General features: G+C 34.6%; 1 protein-coding gene across 4 annotated transcripts in view; it reads left to right on the forward strand.

Moving 5' to 3' along the window:
* The first annotated feature begins 965 nt into the window (after positions 1-965).
* The window catches only part of LOC131157155 (probable inactive ATP-dependent zinc metalloprotease FTSHI 2, chloroplastic), a 38,201-nt gene continuing 13,543 nt past the window's right edge, over positions 966-25,623 (forward strand). For all 4 annotated transcript variants that reach the window (XR_009137233.1, XR_009137232.1, XM_058111075.1 and 1 more), the window contains exons 1-7: positions 966-2,522; positions 5,279-5,451; positions 5,715-5,816; positions 5,931-6,095; positions 6,239-6,379; positions 12,614-12,772; positions 19,860-19,945. Coding sequence is in view for 2 of the 4 variants with exons in the window: in XM_058111075.1 (XP_057967058.1) it covers positions 1,202-2,522; positions 5,279-5,451; positions 5,715-5,816; positions 5,931-6,095; positions 6,239-6,379; positions 12,614-12,772; positions 19,860-19,945 (2,147 nt within the window). In the remaining 2 variants the exon portion in view is untranslated. The remainder of the gene's footprint in view (positions 2,523-5,278; positions 5,452-5,714; positions 5,817-5,930; positions 6,096-6,238; positions 6,380-12,613; positions 12,773-19,859; positions 19,946-25,623) is intronic.

Consider the following 25,623-nt stretch of genomic DNA (forward strand, 5'->3'; position numbering starts at 1 on the left):
AGGCACCACTATTAACCACTCAACTTGTGTCATGATAAGTAATATTAATCACATTATCATCATAGACAAGAACCAGATCATCTACAATAGTAGTGGTAACACGATCATTACTTTCATAATCCTTCTTCTCTTGCTTATCATCGCCACCCTTATTTTCTTTCTTCCATTTCTAGCAATAATTTTTAATATGGCTAGTCTTACCGCAATAATGACACTCAAGATTTTTAAATCTTGACCCTAACTTGCTTCGACTTTAATCTTTATCCCTTTCATTTTTTGTGTTTACTTCTCCTCCTATTTTCTATAACAAGCACCTTTAGGATGAACCTTGAGATATTCTTTTCATTTCTTTATTCAAAACACGACTCTTGACAAGTTTTATAGTCACAATACCATTAGGAGCAAAATTAACAAGTAAAACTTGAAAAGTTTCCTAAGAATCAAGTAAAGTAGCAAGTGTCCAAAGTCCTATAATCTCATTATCGAATTATATGTCCATATTCGAAATTGATCAATAACTCATTGAAATTCATTTAAATGATCAGCCATTGAACTTCTTTCTTTGTATTTCAATTACATCATCTTTTTAAATGAAAAACAATCCCACAAAGTTCATTCATGCCTGTCATGTTGAATATGATTATCAACATTTTTTTCAACAAAAAAGTCGAATAAATTCGCAAACTTGCCAATGCTCAAAATCCCATTCTTTGCCAGTCTTATATTTGAGTTTTTGGTTAGTAAAAATAGGCAAATATAGAGATTTATCTTTCATCATATTACTCCACAATTGATAATTTGTGTCTTTAAAATTTATCATCTCCCGTGTTGGTATCTATGTTTATTAATTATTAATAATGTATCCAATTGTTATACTAATGAAAAATTGTCATGACTTCTAAACCCTAAATAAGCAACTGAAAAATGTTTAATAATCAGCGGGAGAAATCACCACGAATACAAAAATGATATCATTTTATTTTTTAAAGAAGCAAATTATTTTTTATTTTTTCATATGATTTGTGTACTTTAAAACTTCCGAACCTCAGTTCTGGAGCTCACATCAATGGATACCCCAGAATGCAGGAGGCGTTAGGCGACTTCAATGGGGATTCAATCGAGTTCGCAGACAGCTCTGTCTCCTATATTCACGTAACGATGTCAATGCTTCCACTTCTATGAATTTTTTCTCTTTGTTTCTATGGCATGTTTCTCTGCTCTCGGTTCTTCTCTATGCCCCTCTCTTCCTCTGTCAAATCGAATTAAAATTCGAACCTTCAGACAATCTTTTCACTTGAAGCACTCAATTTCTTGCCATTTTGACAAATCAAATCCTCACGATGATGATGAAGAGAAGAAGAGTCGACTCAATTTGCTTGAACTCTCTGTAACTCTCACTGTTATCTCAGCTTCTCTGTCACAACCTTCTTTAGCAGCTAGAGTGTCCGAAAGGAAGCGAGCGGCCAAAAAACCCGAAGCTTTAACGCCGGAAGAATTGAAATCATGGACCCAGGGGCTCCCTGTGGTTGCCGACCGTATTTCTTACACGGAATTGTTGAATTTGAAGCAAGAAGGAAAACTTAAGCACATAATTAAGCCTCCTAGGGCTGCATTGAAGCAACGCCCGGAAGTAATTATAGTGGTTTTGGATGATTCTAGGGCATTGAGGGCAGTTTTGCCGTCCGTTGAGAGGGATAAAAAGTTTTGGGAATCATGGGATGAGTTGAAAGTTGATTCTATGTGTGTTAATGCGTACAGTCCACCAGTTAAGAGACCAGAGATTCCCTCACCTTATTTAGGGTTTTTGCCAAAAATGTTGAATTTTGCCGTTTCATTTATTAAGCCAAAGCCACAGTCGAAGAGGGCATTGGAGTTGAAAAGGGCGAGGGAGGAATTGAAGAGGACGAGGAAGGAAGAGTTAACAAAAATGAGGCAGGAGAGGGAGAAAATGGAGAAGGCACTTAGACAGCAGAAAAGGATGGAAGACAAGAGGAGGAAGAGGGAGGAAAGGAAGATGAAGTATGAGGAGTCATTGCGTGAGGCAAGGAAGAATTACCAGCATATGGCAAACGTGTGGGCAGACTTGGCCAATGATTCAAACGTGGCCACAGTGCTTGGGCTCATCTTTTTCTTTATATTTTATAGGACGGTTGTTTATAGCTACCGGAGGCAGAAGAAAGATTATGAGGATAGGTTGAAGATTGAGAAAGCAGATGCAGAGGAGAGGAAAAAAATGAGAGAGCTAGAGAGGGAGTTGGCAGGGATTGAAGGTGCAGATGATGAGAATGAGGTAGAAGGAGGCGAGCAGAATCCGTATTTGAAGGTAGCTAAGCAGTTTATGAAGTCAGGAGCTCGCGTTCGTCGGGCAAGCAGTAGAAGACTTCCTCAGTACTTGGAGAGAGATGTGGATGTGAAGTTTTCTGATGTTGCTGGGCTTGGGAAAATACGACTTGAGCTTGAGGAGATTGTGAAGTTTTTCACACATGGGGAAATGTATCGTCGAAGAGGAGTGAAAATACCAGGTTGGATTTCTGTGAACCCTGACAAAATATTTTGGTGGTGCATTTCCAGTATACCTGATATGTATCAATGCATCATGGGTGTTGTGCATTCCTTATTAGATTTAGAAAATCTCCAAGGGAACTTAGAACCTAATAAAATAATCTATGGTGCATTATGCATGTATATATATTGAGGGGGAGGGTGTTGAGAATAGGCAGTTAATCAGTCCATTTGCATGCCCTTTAGAGTTCCTCTAGAAGATTGTTTTAATTTATTGTTTCTTAATGGGGAATTGACTTTCTTGAGAAAGACCTTGAATATAAATATGATGAATCATTACTTTGGGACAATAACATAATCTATGTTAACTGCTTTACATCAGTTGCATGAATATTGTTCAATCGTATAGCTTTCTAAGAGTCATGCGTTTTGTTAAATGATTCTGGTGTTCATTTTGTTTTTAACATGATTCATGTTCTTTGAACTTCCCAACCTAGCTTTCATGTTCTTTTGAAACCCCCGACTCCTCCTCCAAAAAAAGTTGCCTCCCTGTCCTAAACTGTTTCTTTGTTTATAATTATATGGATGCACTTTTCATTGGACGTGACTAAAATAATCTTTTATGAAAATTTTTGGTCTTCATCTTAAAGACTTAAACCACCTTTGAAGTAAAGGCTGCGAAGCATCATGTCAAATTGGTTTAGTTCATATTATGTTGCCTTCCATATTAATTTAGAAGCAGACTTTTTGGCATTTTGTCTGTCGTGAATTTTGAGTCCATTGTGTTATCATGGTTAGCTTAATTGTTTGTGAACAATATGTTTTGACATAGTGAATCAACATCTTAGTTTTGTGGATTGAGATTTGAGAGTTGAATTATATTAGAAGCTTTGGCACTAAAAAAATAGTCGAAATACATTTATTGGTTTCCTAGGACCAGGGAATTCTCATGAGCAGGCTTGATATAGTTGGGTGGACACCAACTTGACCCAAAACTTAAGCCAGCCCTGTACCCATGTATATATATCAGCCACTCCTTCTCTTTTCTGATATGGAACAACTCTCACAAGTGGAAATTTTCAACGATCTACTCCTTGCTAGTCAGTCTCTAGAACTCTTTTAATTGAGTGGAAATTGTCTCCCCTTTGGGAGCAAGCCCATTTCTCCAATTGTTGCTTGAGTAGGCCCCACCCCTGCACCTTATGTGTGTCAAATTGCATTTCGCATAATCAATCTTACTTCCCACGTTGTGATCTCATTTGGATCCATCCCTTTGGCCTAAATGATCCTTAGAGGCCTCTGCCACACACTTGGTCCCCCGTGGAAATTTTCAACAATCTCCCCTCATTTGAGTCTATAGAACTCTCCCTTGAGCAGAAACCATCTCCGCCTTGTGAGCAAGCCCAATTCTCCTATAGTTGCTCAAGTGGGCCTTACCCTGCGTCTTACGTGCCTTAAATTGAATCCACACGCCTTTGAATCAATCTTAACTCCCACTTTTTAACCCTTTTCATTTCCTTTGCCTTAATGATCCTTATTGAAGTCGGTCACACACTTAGTCCTCCTAGAACTAGCTCGTCGAGAGAATTAGCTTTTTACACCTCAATTTTGCAGTTTCATTCACCCACAATTACTAGCCGGCCTTGATACCACTTGTTGGCACCAGGGAGTTCTCTTGAGCGTGCTTGATGTACATGGGTGAGCGCCAACATGACCTCAAAAGCTTCAGGCATTAAGTATTAGGGGCCATCCATATATAAGCCACTCCCCCACTCTTCTTCCTGATGTGGGACAACTCTCACAAGTGGGAATTTTCGACAGTGTCAAACAAATTAAATACTTTAGAAAAATGAAATATATTGATGAATATTGAATGGTCATGTGCCCTAAATGCTTACATGCATATCCAAATATATATGCATGCATATCCATGTTCATATGAAATATATATTATTAATTAGAAAGTTAAAAAGGTCAAAATAGCTTACATTTGACAAAATCTTCATATCCAAATTGTGTCCAATAAACTATTATTGAGAACCAAACAAATGAAGACCTTAGAAGATTTTCAAACTCTCTAGAATAAGTTTAAGAAACCTTAACAATTTAAAATAATTCAAAGGAGAGATAAATTTTAGTGGATGTTTTGAGGCTTTTGTATGAAAAAATTGTAAAATTTTGTGCTTTTAAATAGTTAGGATAGATCTAATGCTCATTTGATTCTAAGATTCAATCAAAATTGTAAGATTTGAAGCAAGAATCATATGATTCATGGTAATTTCATTCGTCCTTTGATTTGCCCTCTAGATTCGAATGATAGGCCTGTGAATCAAATATAGTCGTATAATTCTAAAGATTTAATAGAGAATGATACAATTTTGACAACTGTGCACATCGCCTAATACCGAAGGTTCCCATTCTATGCAAGAGGCCTTGGGGGGGCATGATGTGGACAGCGTTACCTCTTAGTTCTGCAGAGCCCGTATCTGTATTTTTGTGATTTGACCCTCTAACGTCTTGGTTTTGACTTGGTACAATGTGTATTAAAAAAGATATCATTGTTTTGTCACGAGTTAAATTTATTTTGACTTCTCTTTGGTGGTTTGTCATGGGTTAGATGTAGTTGTCTACTCTTATTGTTCATTGTCCTTTTGCAATTGGAAAAATCTTTATGATTTTATTTTTGCTTCAATCTTTGGCCTTTTGGTCTGGCAGTTTGCTGCATGTGACTCGACTGAGGTTGAAATGCTTGTTTCAAAATATGTTCCTTAATTAGGTGGCATACTGCTTTGCGGTCCGCCTGGGGTGGGGAAGACATTACTGGCAAAGGCAGTGGCTGGTGAGGCAGGCGTGAACTTCTTCTCCATTTCTGCTTCCCAGTTTGTAGAAATTTATGTTGGGGTTGGTGCTTCTCGTGTCCGAGCACTCTATCAAGAAGCAAAGGATATGGTAGTTGTTCTCTTAAGCTGCTCCATTTTACTTTTCTTCTTGTTCTTCATTTTCTGTATAATTGTTTTCATGTCATAGCATTTTGAGTCTACTTGTGTGATGTTCATGTAATGTATGGGCTCTGATTTCAGGATTGTTTTTGCATCACTCTATGTCTGTGCTCATTATTCCCACTTTGCACTTTCACATTTTTCTCAGTGCATTTCTAGTGAAGGCGCACAATTTTTTTAGATGTGTCAAAACTATTGTGTTGGTTCTTATAGGCTCCATCTGTCGTCTTCATTGATGAGCTGGATGCTGTTGGAAGGGAGCGTGGTTTGATAAAGGGCTCTGGTGGACAAGAACGTGATGCTACTCTTAATCAGGTTGGCCTGGGGCATAGTATATTTTTATGAATGTAAAAACAATTGATACTGCTTTTAGTTGGCTAAATCTCTGGGTAGGCTTTGATGTTAAGTGTTGTTGATGATGCACTTCAGTTGCTTGTATGCTTGGATGGGTTTGAAGGAAAAGGAAATGTGATCACTATTGCTTCCACAAATAGACCGGACATCCTAGATCCTGCACTTGTCAGACCAGGACGGTTTGATCGAAAGATTTATATCCCTAAACCCGGTCTTATTGGTCGCATTGAAATACTGCAGGTAGTGTCCACTAACTTGTAGCATTAGCACATGATTATGCTTCATACTGTGTACATGGCATTGCCAGGTTATCATTATGTAGCTTTTCTTCCAAATCCCTTTAGCCCTATCAGCATTACTCTGGCTTCTTTTTGTGGTTAAAGGTTCATGCTCGTAAGAAGCCTATGGCTGAAGATGTCGACTACATTGCTGTTGCTAGCATGACTGATGGAATGGTTGGTGCAGAGCTAGCCAATATAATTGAGGTTGCTGCTATTAATATGATGCGTGATGGAAGGACAGAGGTAATTATTAAAGCTTGATATACGTTGTTGGCCCACAAACTAACAGTGTAAGCTTTTGGGTAAAGTGTTAATCTAACATGATAATAGAGCCATGGTTGCCATGAGGTCCTGGATTCTACTTGTTGCTCACATGTATTGTGTGTTGTTAAAAAATATCTAATTCCTCGTAATGGATGTTATTTATCGTTGTTTATTTCTCCTCGTGCTATTGTGCTGCACACACAAGGGAGTGTTAAATCTTGATATACATTGTTGGCTCAACCTAACAGCTTAAGCTTCTAGGAAAAATAGTATAACGTAACAACTCCATATGCATCATCTAGAAAACTATTATGACTAAGGACATACTTGTTGGCAAATGTGTAGTGCCTTCCCTCGTTTATGCTTGTGACTTGGGGTGGGAGCACAAGAACTGCACGTCCTCGTAACTCCATTAATTATCCCATGATAGGGTTGGAAAGAAAATTAGCCTACTGCTCTGGTGGATCTGAAGTTTACAGCAGTTTCTGCTAAGAGAGGATTAGTTGTCTGTCTCACTGATTTCCTTTGGTCAATCACATGTTCTTAAATTTCTACAATGCCCTTAATATAAAAAAGTAAAATAAATAAATAAACTCATTGGTTTTTGTTGTCGTATAAGTGATTAGTGACTAATATTCTGGAAACATGGGGGGTTGTTTTGGGATTCAGAAAGTGAGCAGACCGGTGACTTGCTTCCCTTATTAATTCAAGAGCTAATATTGGTATCTGATAGTTGTTCGAATCTATGATTCTTAGATGAGTACATTGATGATTAAAATCTGCAAATGATTTCAATATGATAGCCTATTGTTATAAAAAAATTATTGGTAAGAAAACATCATTTATTTAATAATCGTATTTGAATTTGGATATAAAATAGCTGGACATGTACCATCCACTACTTGGGTGCCTCTATGGGCATTGACTATGCAAAAATTAGCCTGACTAGATGATTTTGGGCCATCTTATTTGGGATTCCATCACTTGCTTTCCCTATGGTCATGAATGAGAAATGTTCTTAATTGCTTCATTGTTCTATTTTCATCACCGTGAATACCCTTTCTCAGAGACACCCACTAATTGTTGCTGTATAATCTTCCATTTGAAGTCATTTTTTACAGCTTTACTCTCTGGTGTTAATTGCATTGCTTTACACTCGACTTTTTAGTACTGGTAAATATGTCTCGTGCATTGCACGTGATTGCATGCGAATAATCTTCTCAAATCTTTTATAGTTCTTAATAAAAAAATTAGTTTTTTTTAGAAACAAATTAATAGTATATTGTCATAACTAAGTTTACAAATATTAAAGTAAGGATATTCAAAGTTATTCACAATAATTTATATTTTGTTTAAAATTTTAAAATATAAATGGACATCAGCTACATCTATGTCACTGCATAGATACAAGGACATGACAAATCTTAAAAATATAGGATCCCATACAACAGGAATGCTTTGATTAAAATTATGTGAATTACTAATTTTTAGTATTTATATAACATTATATATAAAAATTTGATCCGTAGATTTACATTTTCATTTTTTTTTAAAATTTTGTGAAAATCTTATGATATGACTTCTTTAGTTGAAAATATTAATAAATTTATGCAATATTGTGATTTGCTATCTAAAATGTTTATATTTATCATTTTTTGTTTACTTAATCATAAATTAATGAGTTTTTTAATTTCAAATAAATTTAAATTTTTTATTGTTATCTGTAATTTTATTTCTATAATTTATCTTTCAGAAATAGGTTGTTATTCATCTAAATGATTTTAGGCACCTTAGAATAATTTTGGATGACACATGAAGAATTTACCTATTTTTATTTTGGGATATACCTTTTGTTTGTTATTTGTAGTACCAATGAGTTTACTTTATATTTAATAAAATGGATTTTTAAGGTCAAACTTTAACCTATTTAAAATAAAATTTCAAACTTTAACCTATTTAAAATAAACCTCCTAAATGTATTTTTATCTAATTTTTTATTGAATTTAATTTCTTTTAGAAAAGTATTTTTGTCTATAAAACGATTTACACTATTCATACTTTTATGTATACTAGTCACTTGTCGTGTGTGTTGCACATGATTGCATGTGAATAATATTGTGTAAAAATTTTTATAATTTTTAATAAATTTTAGACGTATTTTTAAAATAAATTAATAATATGTTGTCATAATTTAGTTTACAAATATTAAAGTGTGAATATTCAAATTTATTTCTAAAAAATTAACACTTGGTTTCAAGTTTATAAAATACAAACATCGACATGAGGTACTACTATAATGTCACCACATAAATATTGGGACATGAAAAATCTTAAAAATTATAAGATACGGTATGACATGAATGTTCTATTTAAAATTATGAGAAATATTAAATTTTAATGTTTACATAAAATTATGAGAAATGCATAGATTTTTCATTATTATTATTTTTTATAAAAATTTTAACATATGACTTCTTCCAATAAAAATATTAATAACTTTATTACAATTTCGTATTTGTGATTTACTACCTAAAATCTTAGTTATTGTTATTTTTTGTTACTTAACTATTAATTAATGAGTTTTTTAAATTTTAAAAAATTGAGAAGTTTTTATTTAGAGGGTACTTCTAGGTCTATGGTTTAATTTCTAAGCTTTATCTTTTAGAAATCATTTTATTATTTATATAAATGATGTTACACTCTTCAAAATAATTTTAGAAGTCATTAGAGGAATTTCCGTATTTTATTTTGGGACATATATTTTATTTAACATTTGTAATACCAGTGCATTTCCTCGGATCTATTATGCAAGCTGAAGGAGAAATGGAAGATGATGTAATGCATAAAGTTAAAGCGGGTTGGGTAAAATGGAAAAGTGCTTCAAGTGTGCTCTGTGATTGTAGAATACCCTTAAAATTAAAAGGGAAGTTTTATAGGACAGTTATAAGATCAGTTATGCTATATGGATCAGAATGTTGGGCGACGAAGAAACAGAATATCCAAAAAGTGAAAGTTGTCGAGATGAGAATGCTTAGATGGATGAGTGGTATAACATTGAAAGATAAATTAAGGAATGAACGTATTTGCAGTAAGTTAGGTGTAGCTCCTATAGAAGATAAGTTATGGGAAGGACTACTCAGATGGTATGGACACTTGCAACGTAGGCCGCATAGTGCGGCTGTGAGGAAGAGTGAGTTAGTTACTGTGACGGGCAATAGAAAGGGTAGGGGGACCTAAAATAACTTGGGAGGAGATAGTGAGTAAGGATTTAATATTCCTGAATCTGTCAAAGGAAATGGTTCATGATCGCATAAATTGACGGAAAATGATTCATATAGCTGACCCCATTTAGTGGGACATAAGGCTTGGTTTTGTTGTTTTAATACCATTGCATTTATTTTATTGTTTGAATGAAATGGAATTTTTTCGTCCAAATCTTCATAGATTCAAAATAAAATTTTTAAATGTAGATTTTTCTAATGTTATAGAATTTAATTTTTTCGAAATACTTGTCTTACTTCTAAAAGATAGTAATTTTTTTGTCTACAAAATTATTTACACTATTTGTACTTTTAAATGTTATGTATATACGCTGTTTTTTTTTTTTTTTGGCTAAATTTTTTTTTTTTGGCTAATTTTTTTTTTTTTTTAGACTTTGGTTTACCTAAAAGACATTTTATGAATGTACTATTATCTAATTTTGGTGAATATATTTTCTTTTCAAATTTTTCTGTATTGCTTTTAAAAAATAGGGATATTTTTACCCCAAAATGATTTATTTAATTTGTAATTTTATTAATTTGTTATTATAGTGTGTATATATATATATATATATATATATATATATATATATATATATATATATCGATCTCTATATAGATAATGTTAGTTTATTTTATTTTTAATTAAATTGAAGTTTTTTCTTTAAGTTAGAACATTAACTTTTAGACATTCAAAATGTAATTTATTAAATTTTAGTTGAATTTACTTTCTAAATATATTATAGAAATTGATTTCTTTTAAGAATATTTGATCTTACATTCAAAAGATAAGAATAAATAAAATGATTTAAATATATTATAGAACTTTTTAAGAATAAATAAATTTATTTAAATATATTATAGAAATTTGTTTCTTTTAAGAGTATTTGATCTTCCATTCAAAAGATAAGAATAAATAAAATGATTTACACTATCCATATTTCTATCTATAGTATAAAAATTACTTTTTTTTTTACATGTAGGTCTTATAGAAATTTACTTTTGAAAATAAGGACACTTTTATCAACAAATTGATTTACAATTACATCCTTTAGGAGTTTTTAGTTTTTTGTTTCAAAAGATAAGGATGTTTTTGTTCACAAAATGATTTACGTTTTTACACTATTCATACTTTTATATATATATTATGGATGATATGTATATATACTGCTAGTTTATTGTAATTTTTAACTTAATGGATTGTCTTCCTTTTAAGTTCAAACAGTGACTTATATATAACAGATTCTCTAAATGTAATTTTATCTAATTTTGGTCAAGTTTATTTTCTTTTAGGAATGTTTGTCTTACTTTTAAATATGAAGATAATTTTTCCACAAAAGGATTTACATTTTACACCATTCATACTTTTATATATAGTATAGACATAGATATGTGTATATATTGTTAGATCATTTCATTTTTTTTTTTAAACCAAATGAAATGTTTTTTTTATGTTCAAACATTAAGTTATCTATAATTGGCATTGTAAATATAATTTTATGTAATTTTGGTTGAATTTACTTTATTTTAGGAATGTTTTGTGTTACTTTTAAAAGATAAGGATATTTTTGTTTGTAAAATTATTTACATTATCTGTACTTTTATATTTAGTATAGAAGCATAGATTTGCCCCTTCCCCCCCCCCCCCCCCCCCCAAAAATTTTTCTTTGGGTTCCTTCCCATTCTGTTTAGTTATCTGCAAAATATGTTTAAGTTCAAATTCAGCATTGTTGTTGTCAAACCAAAGTTTTTGCCAAAGTTTATACTAAATGTCAGTTTCCTTTTAGATAAACTTGTTAGATTACTACTTTACCTAAAATCTTAAGCTAGCCTCAGATTTTAGGTAAAATGGTAATCTAACATAGTATTATAGCTGGTTGCCAGGAGGTCTGGATTCTAGTCTTGTTGCCTGCATTTATTGCGTGGTGTTTAAAAAATTATTGTATTCCCTGTAATGGGTGTTATTGTGTGTTCATCTCTCCTTGTGCTGTCAGGCTGCATTTGTGGCAGTTCAGGGAGTGTTAAAGCTTGATCTGCATTGTTGGCCGACAACCTAACAGTGCTTTTAGGTAAAGTGGTATTCTAACAGAACTCAATCCCAGCTTGTCAATATATTCCATCTGAACAAATTCTCTTTTAAAATTTTTCTTCTCCCTTTCCGGCTTTATCAATAATTGCAAGACGATTTGTTTATATTGTTACAAGCCCGTAATCTTTTATGTATCTTGTCTATTTTTGCGGTTAGATGATCATTGTTTCCACACTTCTGCCATATATCCTTGTTTTCTTTGTTGAGGCTTTCACTGACTGGTGATATTGTGGCAATTTAAATCCTCTCCTTTCTGGATGATGTTTACACTCTGCATAACATCTGCAGAGACTTGAAATGCAAATATGAATATATATGTGTGTATGTGCATATACATACATAAATTCATACTCATATAGATGCATGCACAGAGACTTGAAATGCAAATATGAATATATATGTGTGTATGTGCATATACATACATAAATTCATACTCATATAGATGCATGCATTGACGCATGCGTGCATACATATAGTTTGAAATCAAAAAAGAAAAAGGAGCAAAAGTTCGGACTTGATGAAGCAATAAAATGTCTTGTTTTTCTATAGGCCTAAGCATTTTAAATTGACAGTATCTACCTAGGACAATATTGAATAAAAAACTTGAATATTTGTGGGTGGGAAACTGCTGGATACTCCTTAAGACAGCTTTTCTTCATCAAACATCATGTCTTTGAATTTTCTCACATTGCCATGTGTTATATATATATATATATATGCTTCATTATCCAAATTTCTTGAGTTTGTTTCTTTTCTTATTCATGCTGTCATGTGAGTTTCTTCTGAATGAGAATTAAGCTTTCTGCCTGGATTTTATCTGCTTTCTAGTGAGGGGGTAGTAAATATTTTTCTGTGTTTCTGCAGATTACAACTGATGACTTGTTACAAGCAGTACAAATAGAAGAAAGAGGAATACTTGATAAAAAGGAGAGGAGTCCTGAAATTTGGAAGCAAGTAGCTATGAATGAAGCTGCAATGGCTATAGTAGCTGCTAATTTCCCTGATCTTAGAAACATTGAGTTTGTATGATCCTGGAGCCCTTGTCTCTCAACTCTCAACTTGATGCTTTCATATATTTATTTTCATATGGAATTTCTTTTTTATGCTTAGCAGCAGTGATATACATATTGCTGCCTTCCCCCCCCCTCCCCCCCCAAAAAAAAAAGAAAAGAAAAATAAACATGTATGCCATAGAAGAGTTATTGAGAGAACTTTTGAAAGTTTAAGTTCTACGAAATATTGAAAAAATAGCATGTAATGCATAACGAATTTAAGTTATTGTTAATGATCCATGCATCATAATATATTCATGAAAAACTTTTAAAATTTATGAAGAGAGGCCACTTGTTTTCAGTTCAGTTTAAACTATAAAAGGGTGATAAAATATATGGGAGCGCCTGAGCGGGGATGCTTATACGTGCAGCTGAATTGCACGTGGAGAGAGAAACAAATGATAAATAACACCCATTATAGAAGATAATTTTGATCACTGCAAAATAAATGTGGGGACCCTTGGTCCTCTGGGCAACCGTGGCTCTGATGCCTTGTTAGATTCCTACTTAACCTAAAAGCTTGTAGTGTTGGGTTGTGGCCAACAATATATATCAAGCTTTAACACATGGGTTGGCCACCTTTCTTAGATGGTTCATTAGGGGTTTTAAGCACCATTATGGGTCCCCTCATTGTATGAAGGAAAGGGAGCTCCATTGGTCCGTCCATTGCTGCCATTAGACATTTGAAGGAGATAAAACTTAAGATATATGGCACCCAGGCCTCTCCAAAGTTTCTGCATTTGCCTATGACACAGTTAGTATAGGCATTGAGGGAGTGTTAAGTTGGGAAGGTTACGCCTTAGCCTCAGCCAGAAACTCAGTGATGGTAAGTTGAGATGTACAGCCTATGAAAAAAGAGTTCGAAGCTATGGTGCATGCACTTAAGCACTTGGACTTCCTTTCATGATTTCTTCATTGGGGAGCTACATGCTATAGAGCAAGCTCATAATTTTGGTACAGATAAGACAACTGTCTTGGTGGATGATATGGGCTTTCCTGAAGAAAGATGTTGCTTGAGCCATGTTTCAGTGTCATATAGGCCAAGTACCCATTGCTAAAAGGTGGAAGACTGGGCTATGTATTCCACTTCTCCTTCCACATTCACTTGGGAAGGATTTGGAATGCATTTGATTATTAGGTTGCTTACAATCTCTAGGCATTATCATTTTTTTTAATAACAAAAGAAGATATATTAGATGAAAAGAAGAGAAGGTACAATGTGTGGGGACAAAAATCCACCAAATAAAGAACAAAATAAAAATAAAAGAGAAAAAATTAAATAAATAAATAAAAGATAAAAACTAAACAATATTAGCCAAGGAACCCCCTTTTCAAACCCTTTCCATTGGAGTTTACCGAGCTCTTCAAATTTGCTAATTCCCTTTCTCCCTTCATCTTTCGACTTTTACCACCATTCGTACGCACTTTGTTTCCTCCAAAATCACTTAACTACAAATCCATATTATCCAAAATATTTTAAGCTTCTAAATCCTTCTTAGGAATATCCACCACAGGTGCAGGCAAAATTCCATTCCTACCCTGTGACTTGTTCACCAACCCATTATTATCAAAAATAGAAACTCCCTCCAAGCCTTCCAATGGGGATGGATGGACATACTATAAGTCCCCTATTTAATCGCAAGAAGCATAAATGTGCCCATATTGTTCTCGAATCTTGTCCAATAATAACCCCCCACCACAATCAAACTAACTAATATCATCACTCTCTGAATCTGAAAAATTCCCCCCATTTCTTTTCCATCTTTCCTTTACTAACCTCTTTTCTACATCCAGCCTTCTTTTTTTCGTTAGGGTCTTCCAGAATGCTTACTCTACTTTAGAATTTCTCCTTAGTAACTTTAGCACCGACTCACCAGAATTTTCTCTCTTTTCTTGAAAAACCTTCTTCATTTCAGTACCCATAGAAGCTGCCCCTCCTATGAGCATCAACCTTTTTACTGTCAAATCTATCAACATTAAGAAACCAATTGTCAGATTTGCCCTCAAACCTAGCTTCTTCTTTTTTACTCTTTTCCATACCGCCTTCGAGTACCTCCTCAATACTTGACATTATTTTCACCCCATGATGTTGTTTCAAAACTAATATGCTGCTAGAATTCTGAACTTGTTGGTCATCCCAACTCAAATTTCGGAAAACTGTTTGCTGGAATTGGCATTAGCAGCATGTTTAGAGTTCTCCTCCCCAATACTCATTTCCTGAGATCCAGGAGCAAAATTTTGAACCCGCACTGTATCTGGAGCCAATAAGGAGATACTCATGTCACCATTACTGCAGACATGAGCCTGAACACCACCTTGACCCTTCTGCTTGGGAACCCATTTGAAGAGGGCCTTCCTTAGGATCCAAAAGAATCAACCTTTCCTAGACATTGGGCTTGTTCAAATAATTGTCCTTATTTAGTAAAAAATAAAAAAAAACCCTCCTTTTTTGGTAACTTGGGGCCATTTCCAAAACAAGTAACATACAACCTGGCTCAATTGTTTTCGAAGCCTCATCCTCAAAAGCAGCCCTAGCTGCCTCTGAGATGATCACAACACCATCCGAAACCCTAGATTCCTTCATGTACTGATTGATCAATTTGTGATGGCCTGTGGTTCATTCAGTTGCATTGCATCTCCACAATGACGGCACAATTCTTCTTTCCCGACTAACACACCCTGATTTCCAGAATTAGCTTGGCTAAAACCGTCTTTATCCCTCTGTTTTCCATCCAGCACCACGTGACACCACGATCTTTGGTTTGTAGAACTATCATCACCAGCATGTCCAGAATCCACACAAAAATCCTTTGCAATCTTACAAAAACAACTTACAAAGATTTGCCATCCATCACCTTTAGCGCGTCCAGGAATAAACACTAAAAATCTCTTTCCTTTCCACCTCATCCCTAAGTACAAATACTTTCGCACCTTTGTTCACCTAATCAACATCCAATACTTTGTGAATCCTATTCGAAAAGTATGAAATCCCTTTTGCATCCGATGGAAAGAAGACAAACTATCAGCAAACCAGACCACTGCTTCTTTGGAAAACCTCACCCACCTGATACGGGAGGCATTATTTTTTGCCACAAGCAAAGAGGAAATTCCCCCGACCTTGTCTAAAGGCAGATTGAAGGTTTTTTGTTTGATCTGAACTGATCGATTCAGCATAACCTAATGCCTCTCTCGCCTTCAATAACTAGGTCAGCCATAATCAAAGGCTGAAGAATTAAAAACCAGAAGCTAAAAAGTGTGTAAGAGGGGAAATCAGAGACAGAGAAAGAGGGAAAAGGAAGAATAGGATTTTCGTTGTGAAAAGGAGAGTACAAAGGGAGAAGAAGGTGAGGAGGAAAGATCCAGTGAAGTTCCGGAGAGAGGTAAATACCGAAAGAGGAACCTCCATTGTTGCGATCTTGGAGGAAGGTGACGGCTTAGGGCTGTGCTGCGACCTTTCTCTCGACTCCATGGTCTTATGCTTGGGGGAAAGTGTTGGCTTCGGGGGGCATTGCAAGAGCTGCCAACAATCTCTACACATCTTAATTCCATTCTTGTTGAGATAGGTATTCTGAAATGGCTCGGTTATTTCTCTGTAGCAAGACCATCAGCACAGCTCACATGGCTCAAATTATCCTTTTGTGATGTTGGTAGGCTTTGTAGTTGCCCATCTTGGTCGTGGCTGATGGAGATGTGAAATTCATTTGTTACTTTTGGTAAACCCTCTAAAATTTGTTGGCACCTGACTAAAATTTTCATGTGCTTGATTGATTTACTAAGCTGCGTTGTTGGGAATAAAGTCTGACATCAGATGAAAGATAGCTTTTAGAACTGCACAATATAAACTTGCTCTTGAGACTGTCAGTAGGGATGTGGGCTTTAATGGGGGTTGCTATCTGATGATATGTATTTTCCTTATGCATTAAACCAACAACTTTAAGTATTGCTTGCTCAAACCTCTGGTCATTTTCACATTATTTGTTGGCTTGGCCCTAATGTGTGTGTGCTTGAGTTACCACCAGATATGAGTATTAGCTCCATTTTCAATATTAAGGAGAGGCACATTTGCATATCCTAGTCTCAATCCATGCCTGCAAAATATTCAATTAGTGGAGCAATTCCTTCGACAGCCTCCTCTACCATGCATCGATCATGTCGAGAGTAGCACACAAACTTTTTTTGGGGGTTGGGGGAATCTTTATAAAAGCTTTATTTCATTATTGAGATTCAGAAATCAGAACCTTAAAAAGGGGAATCCTTGGGCCACGAGGCTCCTCGCTTTGCGAGGGGGGGAGGGAAGGAAGGGAAAGAAAAGGAAAATAAGAAGAAAACTCATTTTCCATTATATTTTATCTATATTAAATACTATAAAAAATTTAAAAAATTATAATAAAATTGCAAATTAAAAAAATCAAATATTAATGATGTGTAAAATCAAAATTTTGTTTATTGAGTTAAAATAGATTTCATTTTCTTTCTATCTTTCCTTGATAACCAAACCCAAAAAAGAGGAATCTTTCATATTTCCTTTCCCTAATTTTTTCTTAGTAGACCTTAATATATTTTCTTTCCCCGTGATTTTCTCTTATTGTTTTATTTTCCTTGGGTTGTTCTATCTTACCAATTAGTCCTTCTTCATATAGTCCTATATTGACCATGATTTTGACAAAAGGTTATATTTGAGTTGTGGCTTTGTTTAACAGTCTTGGGCCCCTACTCTGATGAGGTATTTTCCGCTTTGAATCGCTAGCCACTTGGGTTTGCCCTATAAAAGGCGCCTCACATAGTCGGGGCCCAAACCATCCTTATAAGCCCAAGATTTTCCTAGTACACATTTGATGTAGGACCATGACATGCTCTTTTGTTCGATCTTTGACGCCCTCGTCAGAGTGGCTTACATGTCTGTGTAGGATCCAACCCACATGATAGTACCTTCAAAGTGACTCTAATACCAAATGTAACTGTTTTGGGCCTAACTCCGACATAGTAGTTAAAAGCGCGCCTCCTAGGCACAAGGCGCAGTGAGGCGATGAGTCCGCCGCCTCATACCAGGTGGGGCGAGGCGACCTGCAAGAGGCGACCCCAGGCGAGACGAGGCGCAGTGAAGCGCGAGGCGCAGTGAGGCGCGCCTTGTGTATTTTTAAGCCATTTAAAGGAGACAAATAGCCCAAGCCAGACTCGTATCCCTTATTTGACTCAAACGAACAGAGCCCTAGCCCCTTTCGACCCTTCGAAGCCCTTCGTGAGTTCGTTTGCGAGCCTTTGAACCAGCCGGAAGCCTTCGCGACTTCGTCTTTGAGCTTCGACCAGGATCGTGAGTTCATCTTCGACATTTTGAAGAAGCACGACCTGCGCAACTTCGTTTCGAACCAGCCGGAGCCCTCGCGAGTTCATCTGCCTGCCTTCGAAGCAGTCGTGAGTTCGTCTGACTGCCTTCGAGCACGACGTGAGTTCGTCACGTTGCCTTCAACACTTCGAACCTTTGTAAGTCTTCTTCTTCTTCTTCTTCTTCTGCTGCTGCTGCTGCTGCTTGCGTCCCGCTGCCTGCTGCTTCTCTTCTCTTCTTCTTCTTCTTCTTCTTCTGCTGCTGCTTCTCTTCTTCTTCTTCTTCTTCTTCTTCTTCCTGCTGCATGCTTGCTGCGTGCTGCTGACTGCTGACTGCTGACTGCTGCCTGCTTTTTTTCTTCTTCTTCTTCTTCTTTATATGTAAGCTTACTGTTTTTTAATTTATAATATTTAGTTTAATTAATGTAAGCTTATAAATTATAACTAATAACATAATATTTATTTTTTTCACAGAAATTTAGCTACTGTTTTTTAATTTATAATATTAAGTTCAATTAATGTAAGCTTACAATTTATAACTAATACATAATATGTATATTTTTTACAGAAATTTAGCTACTGTTTTTTAATTTATAATATTAAGTTTAATTAATGTAAGCTTACAAATTATAACTAATACATAATATTTATTTTTTTTACAGAAATTTAGCTACTGTTTTTTAATTTATAATATTTAGTTTAATTAATGTAAGTTTATAAATTATAACTAATACATAATATTTATTCTTTTTATTGAAATTTAGGTACTGTTTTTTAATTTGTTTGGAAATGCATTATGTAAGTCTTAAATTATAAATATATGATGCATTGTTTTTTCAGTTAGGATACGGGATACCAAGTTTAAAATCTTAAATGGATTCTAGTTGATGATGAGTGATGAGTGATGATTGAGGAGGATTTTTAGATTTTATATTTTGAAATCTTTTATTGTACTCTTTTCTTTTGATGTTGAACTATGTTGAATTGTTGAGGCTTTTGGGCTTTGTCTTGGCAATTTTATTAAATTTCCAATTTTTTTATTGAATGTTTTGACATTTTAAATTCTAATATGACTAGATATTCATATGTTCATATATAAATTACCCCAAATAGATATTTTACACCATTGTGCGCCTCACCTTCGTGAGGCGCGCGCCTTCGCCTCGCGCCTTGCGCCTCGGCTTCAAAGACCCTTTGCGCCTCGGCTCGCCTCGCGCCTCTGACTACTATGAACTCCGATAAGGTATTGTCTGCTTTGACTCATTCGCCTCGGAGGTTTGTCTTGTAAAAGACGTCTCACATAGTTAGAGCCCAAACCATCCTTATTAGCCCAAGATCTCCCTAGTACACATTCGATGTGGGACCATGACACTTTGGCACCTAATGTGTACTTTATTTGGGCATCTGACAAATTAATCATATATGAGATTATCCTTCCCACCAGTTTCCTTGAGCTTTTAGGTATAGCTCACTAATTATTACATTAATAGAAATTAGATGTACTTTTCAAAACTGCATCCTTGGCCTACGTCTTGTTTTAAATTTTGGTTTTTTACTTGGGTGAATGTATTCATTAGAAATTGCTTTTATAATTCTTGAGGATTACTTCCCCATATTGGTCATCTTAAAAATATGTTCTTGTAGCATATAATCACTTTTTTTGGTTCCCCTGTTTTTTATAGGATTCATATTATACTTCAACTGGAAATTTATTAACATTCCTTGGCTTTGAACAGGTCACAATATCACCTCGAGCTGGCAGGGAATTGGGTTATGTTCGGATGAAAATGGATCACATCAAATTCAAAGAAGGAATGCTTAGGTATGACCTTGAAGACCCAAATTTTGAAACTGGAAAATCATTGTTTTAAAAGGCAAGGCATAATGTTTAGGGGTTTTAACCCTAGTGGGCTGAGGCGTAAGCCTCAAGGCATTAAGGCATAGGCCTTTTGGGAATTTTTTTTCTTTTTTATATAAAAATACATAAAATAATTGCATATATATTGAAAACATAATAAAAATTTGGGAAATGCAAAAATAAAATAAAATAAAATAAAATAAAATTTTAAAATACAATTTGTAAACTGCTTATTGGTTATCTTAAGCATACCGTCTCAAGTTCACTTGAGTAATGCTTGGCAATTACTAGCATTACTCGTTAAAATATAAAGTTCAGATTTTGCCCATGATCCAAGATGTAACTCGTTATAATATTGGAAAAAGTCTAGAAAGCACAGATGGTGACATAGGACACGGATATGACATGGTACCAACATGGTGATACTGTGATTTAAAAAAAAAATGAGGATATGACATGGCCAAGTTATGTTATTAATTAATATATATATATATATATATATATAGGCATTTTTTCCTTTTAAATGACAAATATTCAAGTAATTTTAATTTAAAACGAAATATGGTCATTATTCATGCACAATTATGAATTGCTTAATCATTAACCATATTCATATTTGAGAACTCAAAATTCATTATTCATCAGCAACCAAAAAGTTGTGGAGACTTTCAAGAAAAATGTAAAACCTTTGTTCAAGTACAAATTTAATAACAAAGCATAAGGAAGACACACAAACAAATGAAATCAAGTTGAGCAACTAAGAGGCAATTTGGTATCATTTTAAAAAATTATGAAAACGAAAGCTTGAAATGAAAACTAAAAACCAAAAACAGAAATTAAAAATCGAAAATTAGCAACTTGTTTGGTTAATATTTTTAAAACAAATTAAATTTTTGATTGAATAAATGCTCGTTTTTGTCCTTGAATCAAACAATAATTTTTAAAATATGATCAAAATAATAGAAGTACAAAAATAATACAAATTAAATTTTATAATAAAAATAAGGGTAAAAGACACTAACCTCCCTTAAGGTTTGGCAAAAATACAATGACCTCCCCCGAGGCTTCAAAAATTTTAGAGACCTACCCTAAGGTTTCAAAAATTCCAAAGACCACTCTTGAGGTTTGTGAAAAAGGCACAAACCTCCATTTGTATTTTGAAAAATAACAAATTTTTTTAGGGGAGGTCTATATTTTTTAGGCAAACCTCAGGGAGGTATGTGACATTTTTGAAACCTCAAGGGAGGTATGTGACATTTTTGGAACCTCAAGGGAGGTTTGTGGCATTTTTGAATTCTCAAGGGAGGCGAGTGTCTTTTGCCCAAAAAATAAAAATAATTACAATTTACTTAATGATTATATTTCAGAATTCACTTCACAAGAACAATCTTATTGTACATGACAACTAAAAAAAAAAAGTTAAAATATTTTAAATTGACTTTCGTTAATTTTTTGAATTTTTTTGAAAATTTATGGATATTTTTATTTAAATATATTTTAGATTCATGTAGTCATTTTATTTTATTTTTAGTTAAAATTTATGTATGAAATAAATGATTTTATTCATAAAAATTAATTTTGGACATTAAAGTATTTTGGCAGCATGTTGCCAAAACAATTGAAGGCTAGGGTTGGACATGGTTTAGTTAACCAACTGTTAACCGAACGGAAGTTTTGATTCACTAGAAAATGAAAACCGAAACCAAACAATTTAAAATGATTAATCAAAATTCAGTTAACTGGTTTTTAGACTAATAGCCATTGGTTAACCAAATTGAACCATTAAGTATAATTTAAAATTTTAAGGTCACTACAAATAATATTTTTCTTTCATAATAATCAACATATAAATTTAAAAGATTCAAAATAAAAATTTGGGCATGAATATTAGATCAATACATTTTTTTTTAAATTTAAATTATTAAAACTTTATATTATATTATATATAACATGTATTTTTCAAATATATTTATAATATATCGATTTAGTTCAGTTAATTGTGGTTGTTGAATGGCTTGAACTGAAATTGAACCAATAATAAAAAAAATTCCTAACTGAAACTGAACCGAAAAAATAGTTAACTGAATTTTCAGTTTGGCTTGGTTCAGTTTGGCAGTCTGGTTCGGCTTTTTGGTTTTTCAATTTTTTCAAAAACAATTGAAAAACGATAATAGGAACATAAAACTGACAACATAAACAAACATATTTTTTATAATTTGTTTCTTCACCATACAAAAGCGAAAACTGAAATAAAAAAACCCAACACAACACCAAATAGACCCTAAGCAAGAGAAAAAAAAAAAAAAAACCAACACAATACCAAATAGACCCTAAGCAAGAGAACAATGATGCAGTGGCTCACCTCATATGTCCCCTAACAATGTCATCTATCAAATTTAAAAAAAAAAAACAATCTGAAATAGACTAAAAAAGAAAAGGAAAATTTTTAAGTGGGCAGCAGCCAACAACAAATTGCTAAATTGTGTCATATGGAAAGGAAGGGGTGGGCGGGAGAAAGAGAAGAATGGGGGAAGGAGGAGGGAAGGAGTGGAGTTGGTGGACTTCTTACTTCCATCAAAGTCAAATGAAGTAAGAAGAGCCTTTGTCATTTAAGAGTTTGGGTGGGAGATTCGGCGATGCAGGCCAGGAGGCTGGGAGGTCAGATGAAGCAGCAAGAAGCCAGGTAGAGGTTCACGCTAGGTCTTTGAGCCTTTGTTTGCCTTTTTTTTTTTTTTTTTTAATAATTGGTTTTGTATTAATTGAGATCGGAAGCAATAACACAGCATTTCAGCGGCAGGCCTGTTCTGGACATGTTGGCGTTGGGTCCGGGAGTGTCCAAAAAGTGTTTGAAAATAAAGCACCGAAATTAATTTCCAACACATTTGAACACATACGTGGCCATGTTGGGTGCATGTCTGCATCCATGTGCAACACGTGTTGGAGACCGACACTTTGGCGTCTTAGGAGCATCATTGTTTCCTAGATAAAATGGAAGACCTAACCAACAATGATAGGTTTCTCCTCGGTTTATAATATATGCTGAGTACATGATAATGGCCATATTGCCCTTACTAACTATGCACTAATTCACACTTACTGCATGGAAATAATGTGCAGAAATAATACTAAATAACTAAAGTAACTAGTAACACTCCCCCTCAAACCAGAGTGTAGATATCTTATGTTCTGAGCTTCTTAAAAATGGATTTAACTCAAGTACCCCAAAGGCTTTTGTGATAAAATTAGCAAGCTGGAATTCAGACTTCATGAGTTTTAATGAACTTATGCACAAGTTTCTCTTAAACAAAGTGACAATCGACTTCAATGGTTTTTTTTTTGTTTTTTGGTCAATACATTTACATTTAATGATAAAAAAAAAAAAAAACTTCAATGCATTTTTCTACTCGTGGACTATGTTGTAGGCAATATGAATACTAGCTTGATTATCACCCATCAACTCCATAGGCTGAGAATGTGGAAATCCAAGCTCTTTCATCATGTTCTTTAGCCAAATAAGCCTGCATATAGTGTGGGCCATGGTCTGATACTCTGACTTAACACTCAATTAGGCCACCATTTGTTTCTTACTTTTCCAAGATGTTGAGTTACCACCAATAAAAACACAGTACCCGATTGTGGATCTTGTATCGAAAGGTGACCTAGCCCAATCTGCATTTGTATATGCTAAAACATAAGTGTGACACTGATCCTATTATGAGAGACCTCCCTAGGTACACCGTTGAGGTATCTTGGGATAAAAATGATTGCATTCTAGTGACTTGTTCTCAAAGAATGGCTCGCCACACTTGTCGCAAAAGATATATTGGGTCAAGGGACTTCAACTTTCCAATAAGCCTCCAGTATCTTCCTCAATTACCTAGCAAATCACCCACATTTGGCACCAACTACTTGTTAGGATCCCTGGGTGGATCGACAGGTTTGGATCCTAATAGGTCTGATCTAAAAGGTGTGTAACATATTTCCTCTGTGGTAGAACGGTCCCTATACAACATCTGGATTCTACTGTACCCAAGAAGAACTTCAATGGCCCTAAATTCTTGGTCTGAAATTTAGTTTGTAGAGAATACTTCAGGCGCTAGATACCTTGATCATCATCACTAGCAATCACAAAGTCACAATATCATTCACATATACAATGAGCGGAATCCTACAAGAAGCAGTATGATAATAAAATACAGAGTAATCTACTGTGCACCGTTGAAGACCAAACTCAATTACTATGACATGATCAACCAAACCATGCTTTGGGAGATTGCTTTAGACCATCCAAATATTTCATGAGCTGACGCACTAATCCTAACTCCCCCTTATTGATCTCCGCTGCTATAGGAAGGCATTCTTCAAAACTAACCATGCAAAGGCCAAACATGTAGTGGCTAAAGAGATGAACAAATGAGCTTACTCAAGTTTGGCTATTGGGGAGAATGTGTCAGAATAATCTATTGCCTGAGTGTATAACTTAGCAACGAGACCAGCCTTCAAACAAGTGATAAAACCATCAACAACAACCAACTATGGACTCATTTGGAGGAAGAGGTACCAGTTCCCAAGTATCATTATCCTGTGACGCATGCATCTCTTGAACGATTCAAATCTTCCAACCAGAATGGGATAAGGCTTTAAAACTAGATTTTGGAAGAGTAACGAAAGATAGAGTACTAACAAAACAAGAATATGAGGGTGACAATAATCGTAGCAAATTAGGATGATTCAAGTGACGAGATGCTTTAACTAGATGAAGAAGCCCAAGGATTGGGTAGGGATAATAGGTTAGGATTGGGAAGGCTAAGGAGAGGAAGGGCATACATCGAGGTTGGTAGAACTCAAGTAATAAAAATAGTATGGTACACTCAAAGAAGGTGAGATAGACAAAGAATTGGTGTAAAGTAGGGCTATAAAATTGATATTCCTTTTGAGTACAAGAGTAGTCCAAGAAAATACATTTGGTAGCATGAGGATCCAACTTATACATTCCTACATGTAACTAATAGGCAAAGGACACAGCCAAATATATGACCATAAAATGAAGAAATGAGAACAAAGGAGTCTTCTTGAAGATAATTGAATGGGATTTTACCACCAAGGACAAATGATGACATTTTATTGATGAGAGAGCAAGCAGTGAGCCCAATATCACTCCAAAAACTTGGCGATGTTCTTTTAAAATAATAGAGTATGAGTAACTTTGAGAATGTCTATTTTTCCACTTTGCAACTCCATTTTGTTGTAGAGCGTGCGCACATGATGATTGATGGACCATTACCAAAGTTAGTCATATAGGTAGTGAGTGGGTACCGAAGTACTCCTTGGCATTATCATTATTGTTGAATATTTGGGTAAAATGAAAGACTGAAGCACCTAACATCAATGATAGGTCTCTCCCTCTATTTATAATGTATGTTAAGTAGATTACCAATTACCATAATACCTTTACTAACTCAAACTTACTAACATAACTCTAGGCCCTAGCACATTCTAATGATGCTAAATGACCAAATCACCATTAACACTCTCTCTCAACCTAGACCATATATATCATATGCTCCTAGCTTGTTACAAATGAATTTCACATGAGCACCTCTCGAGGCTGTAGTGAATAAATAGCAAACTAAAAATCAGAT

The sequence above is a fragment of the Malania oleifera genome, chromosome 6 (genome assembly GCF_029873635.1).
Source record: "Malania oleifera isolate guangnan ecotype guangnan chromosome 6, ASM2987363v1, whole genome shotgun sequence".
In the NCBI taxonomy this organism is placed as follows: domain Eukaryota; kingdom Viridiplantae; phylum Streptophyta; class Magnoliopsida; order Santalales; family Ximeniaceae; genus Malania; species Malania oleifera.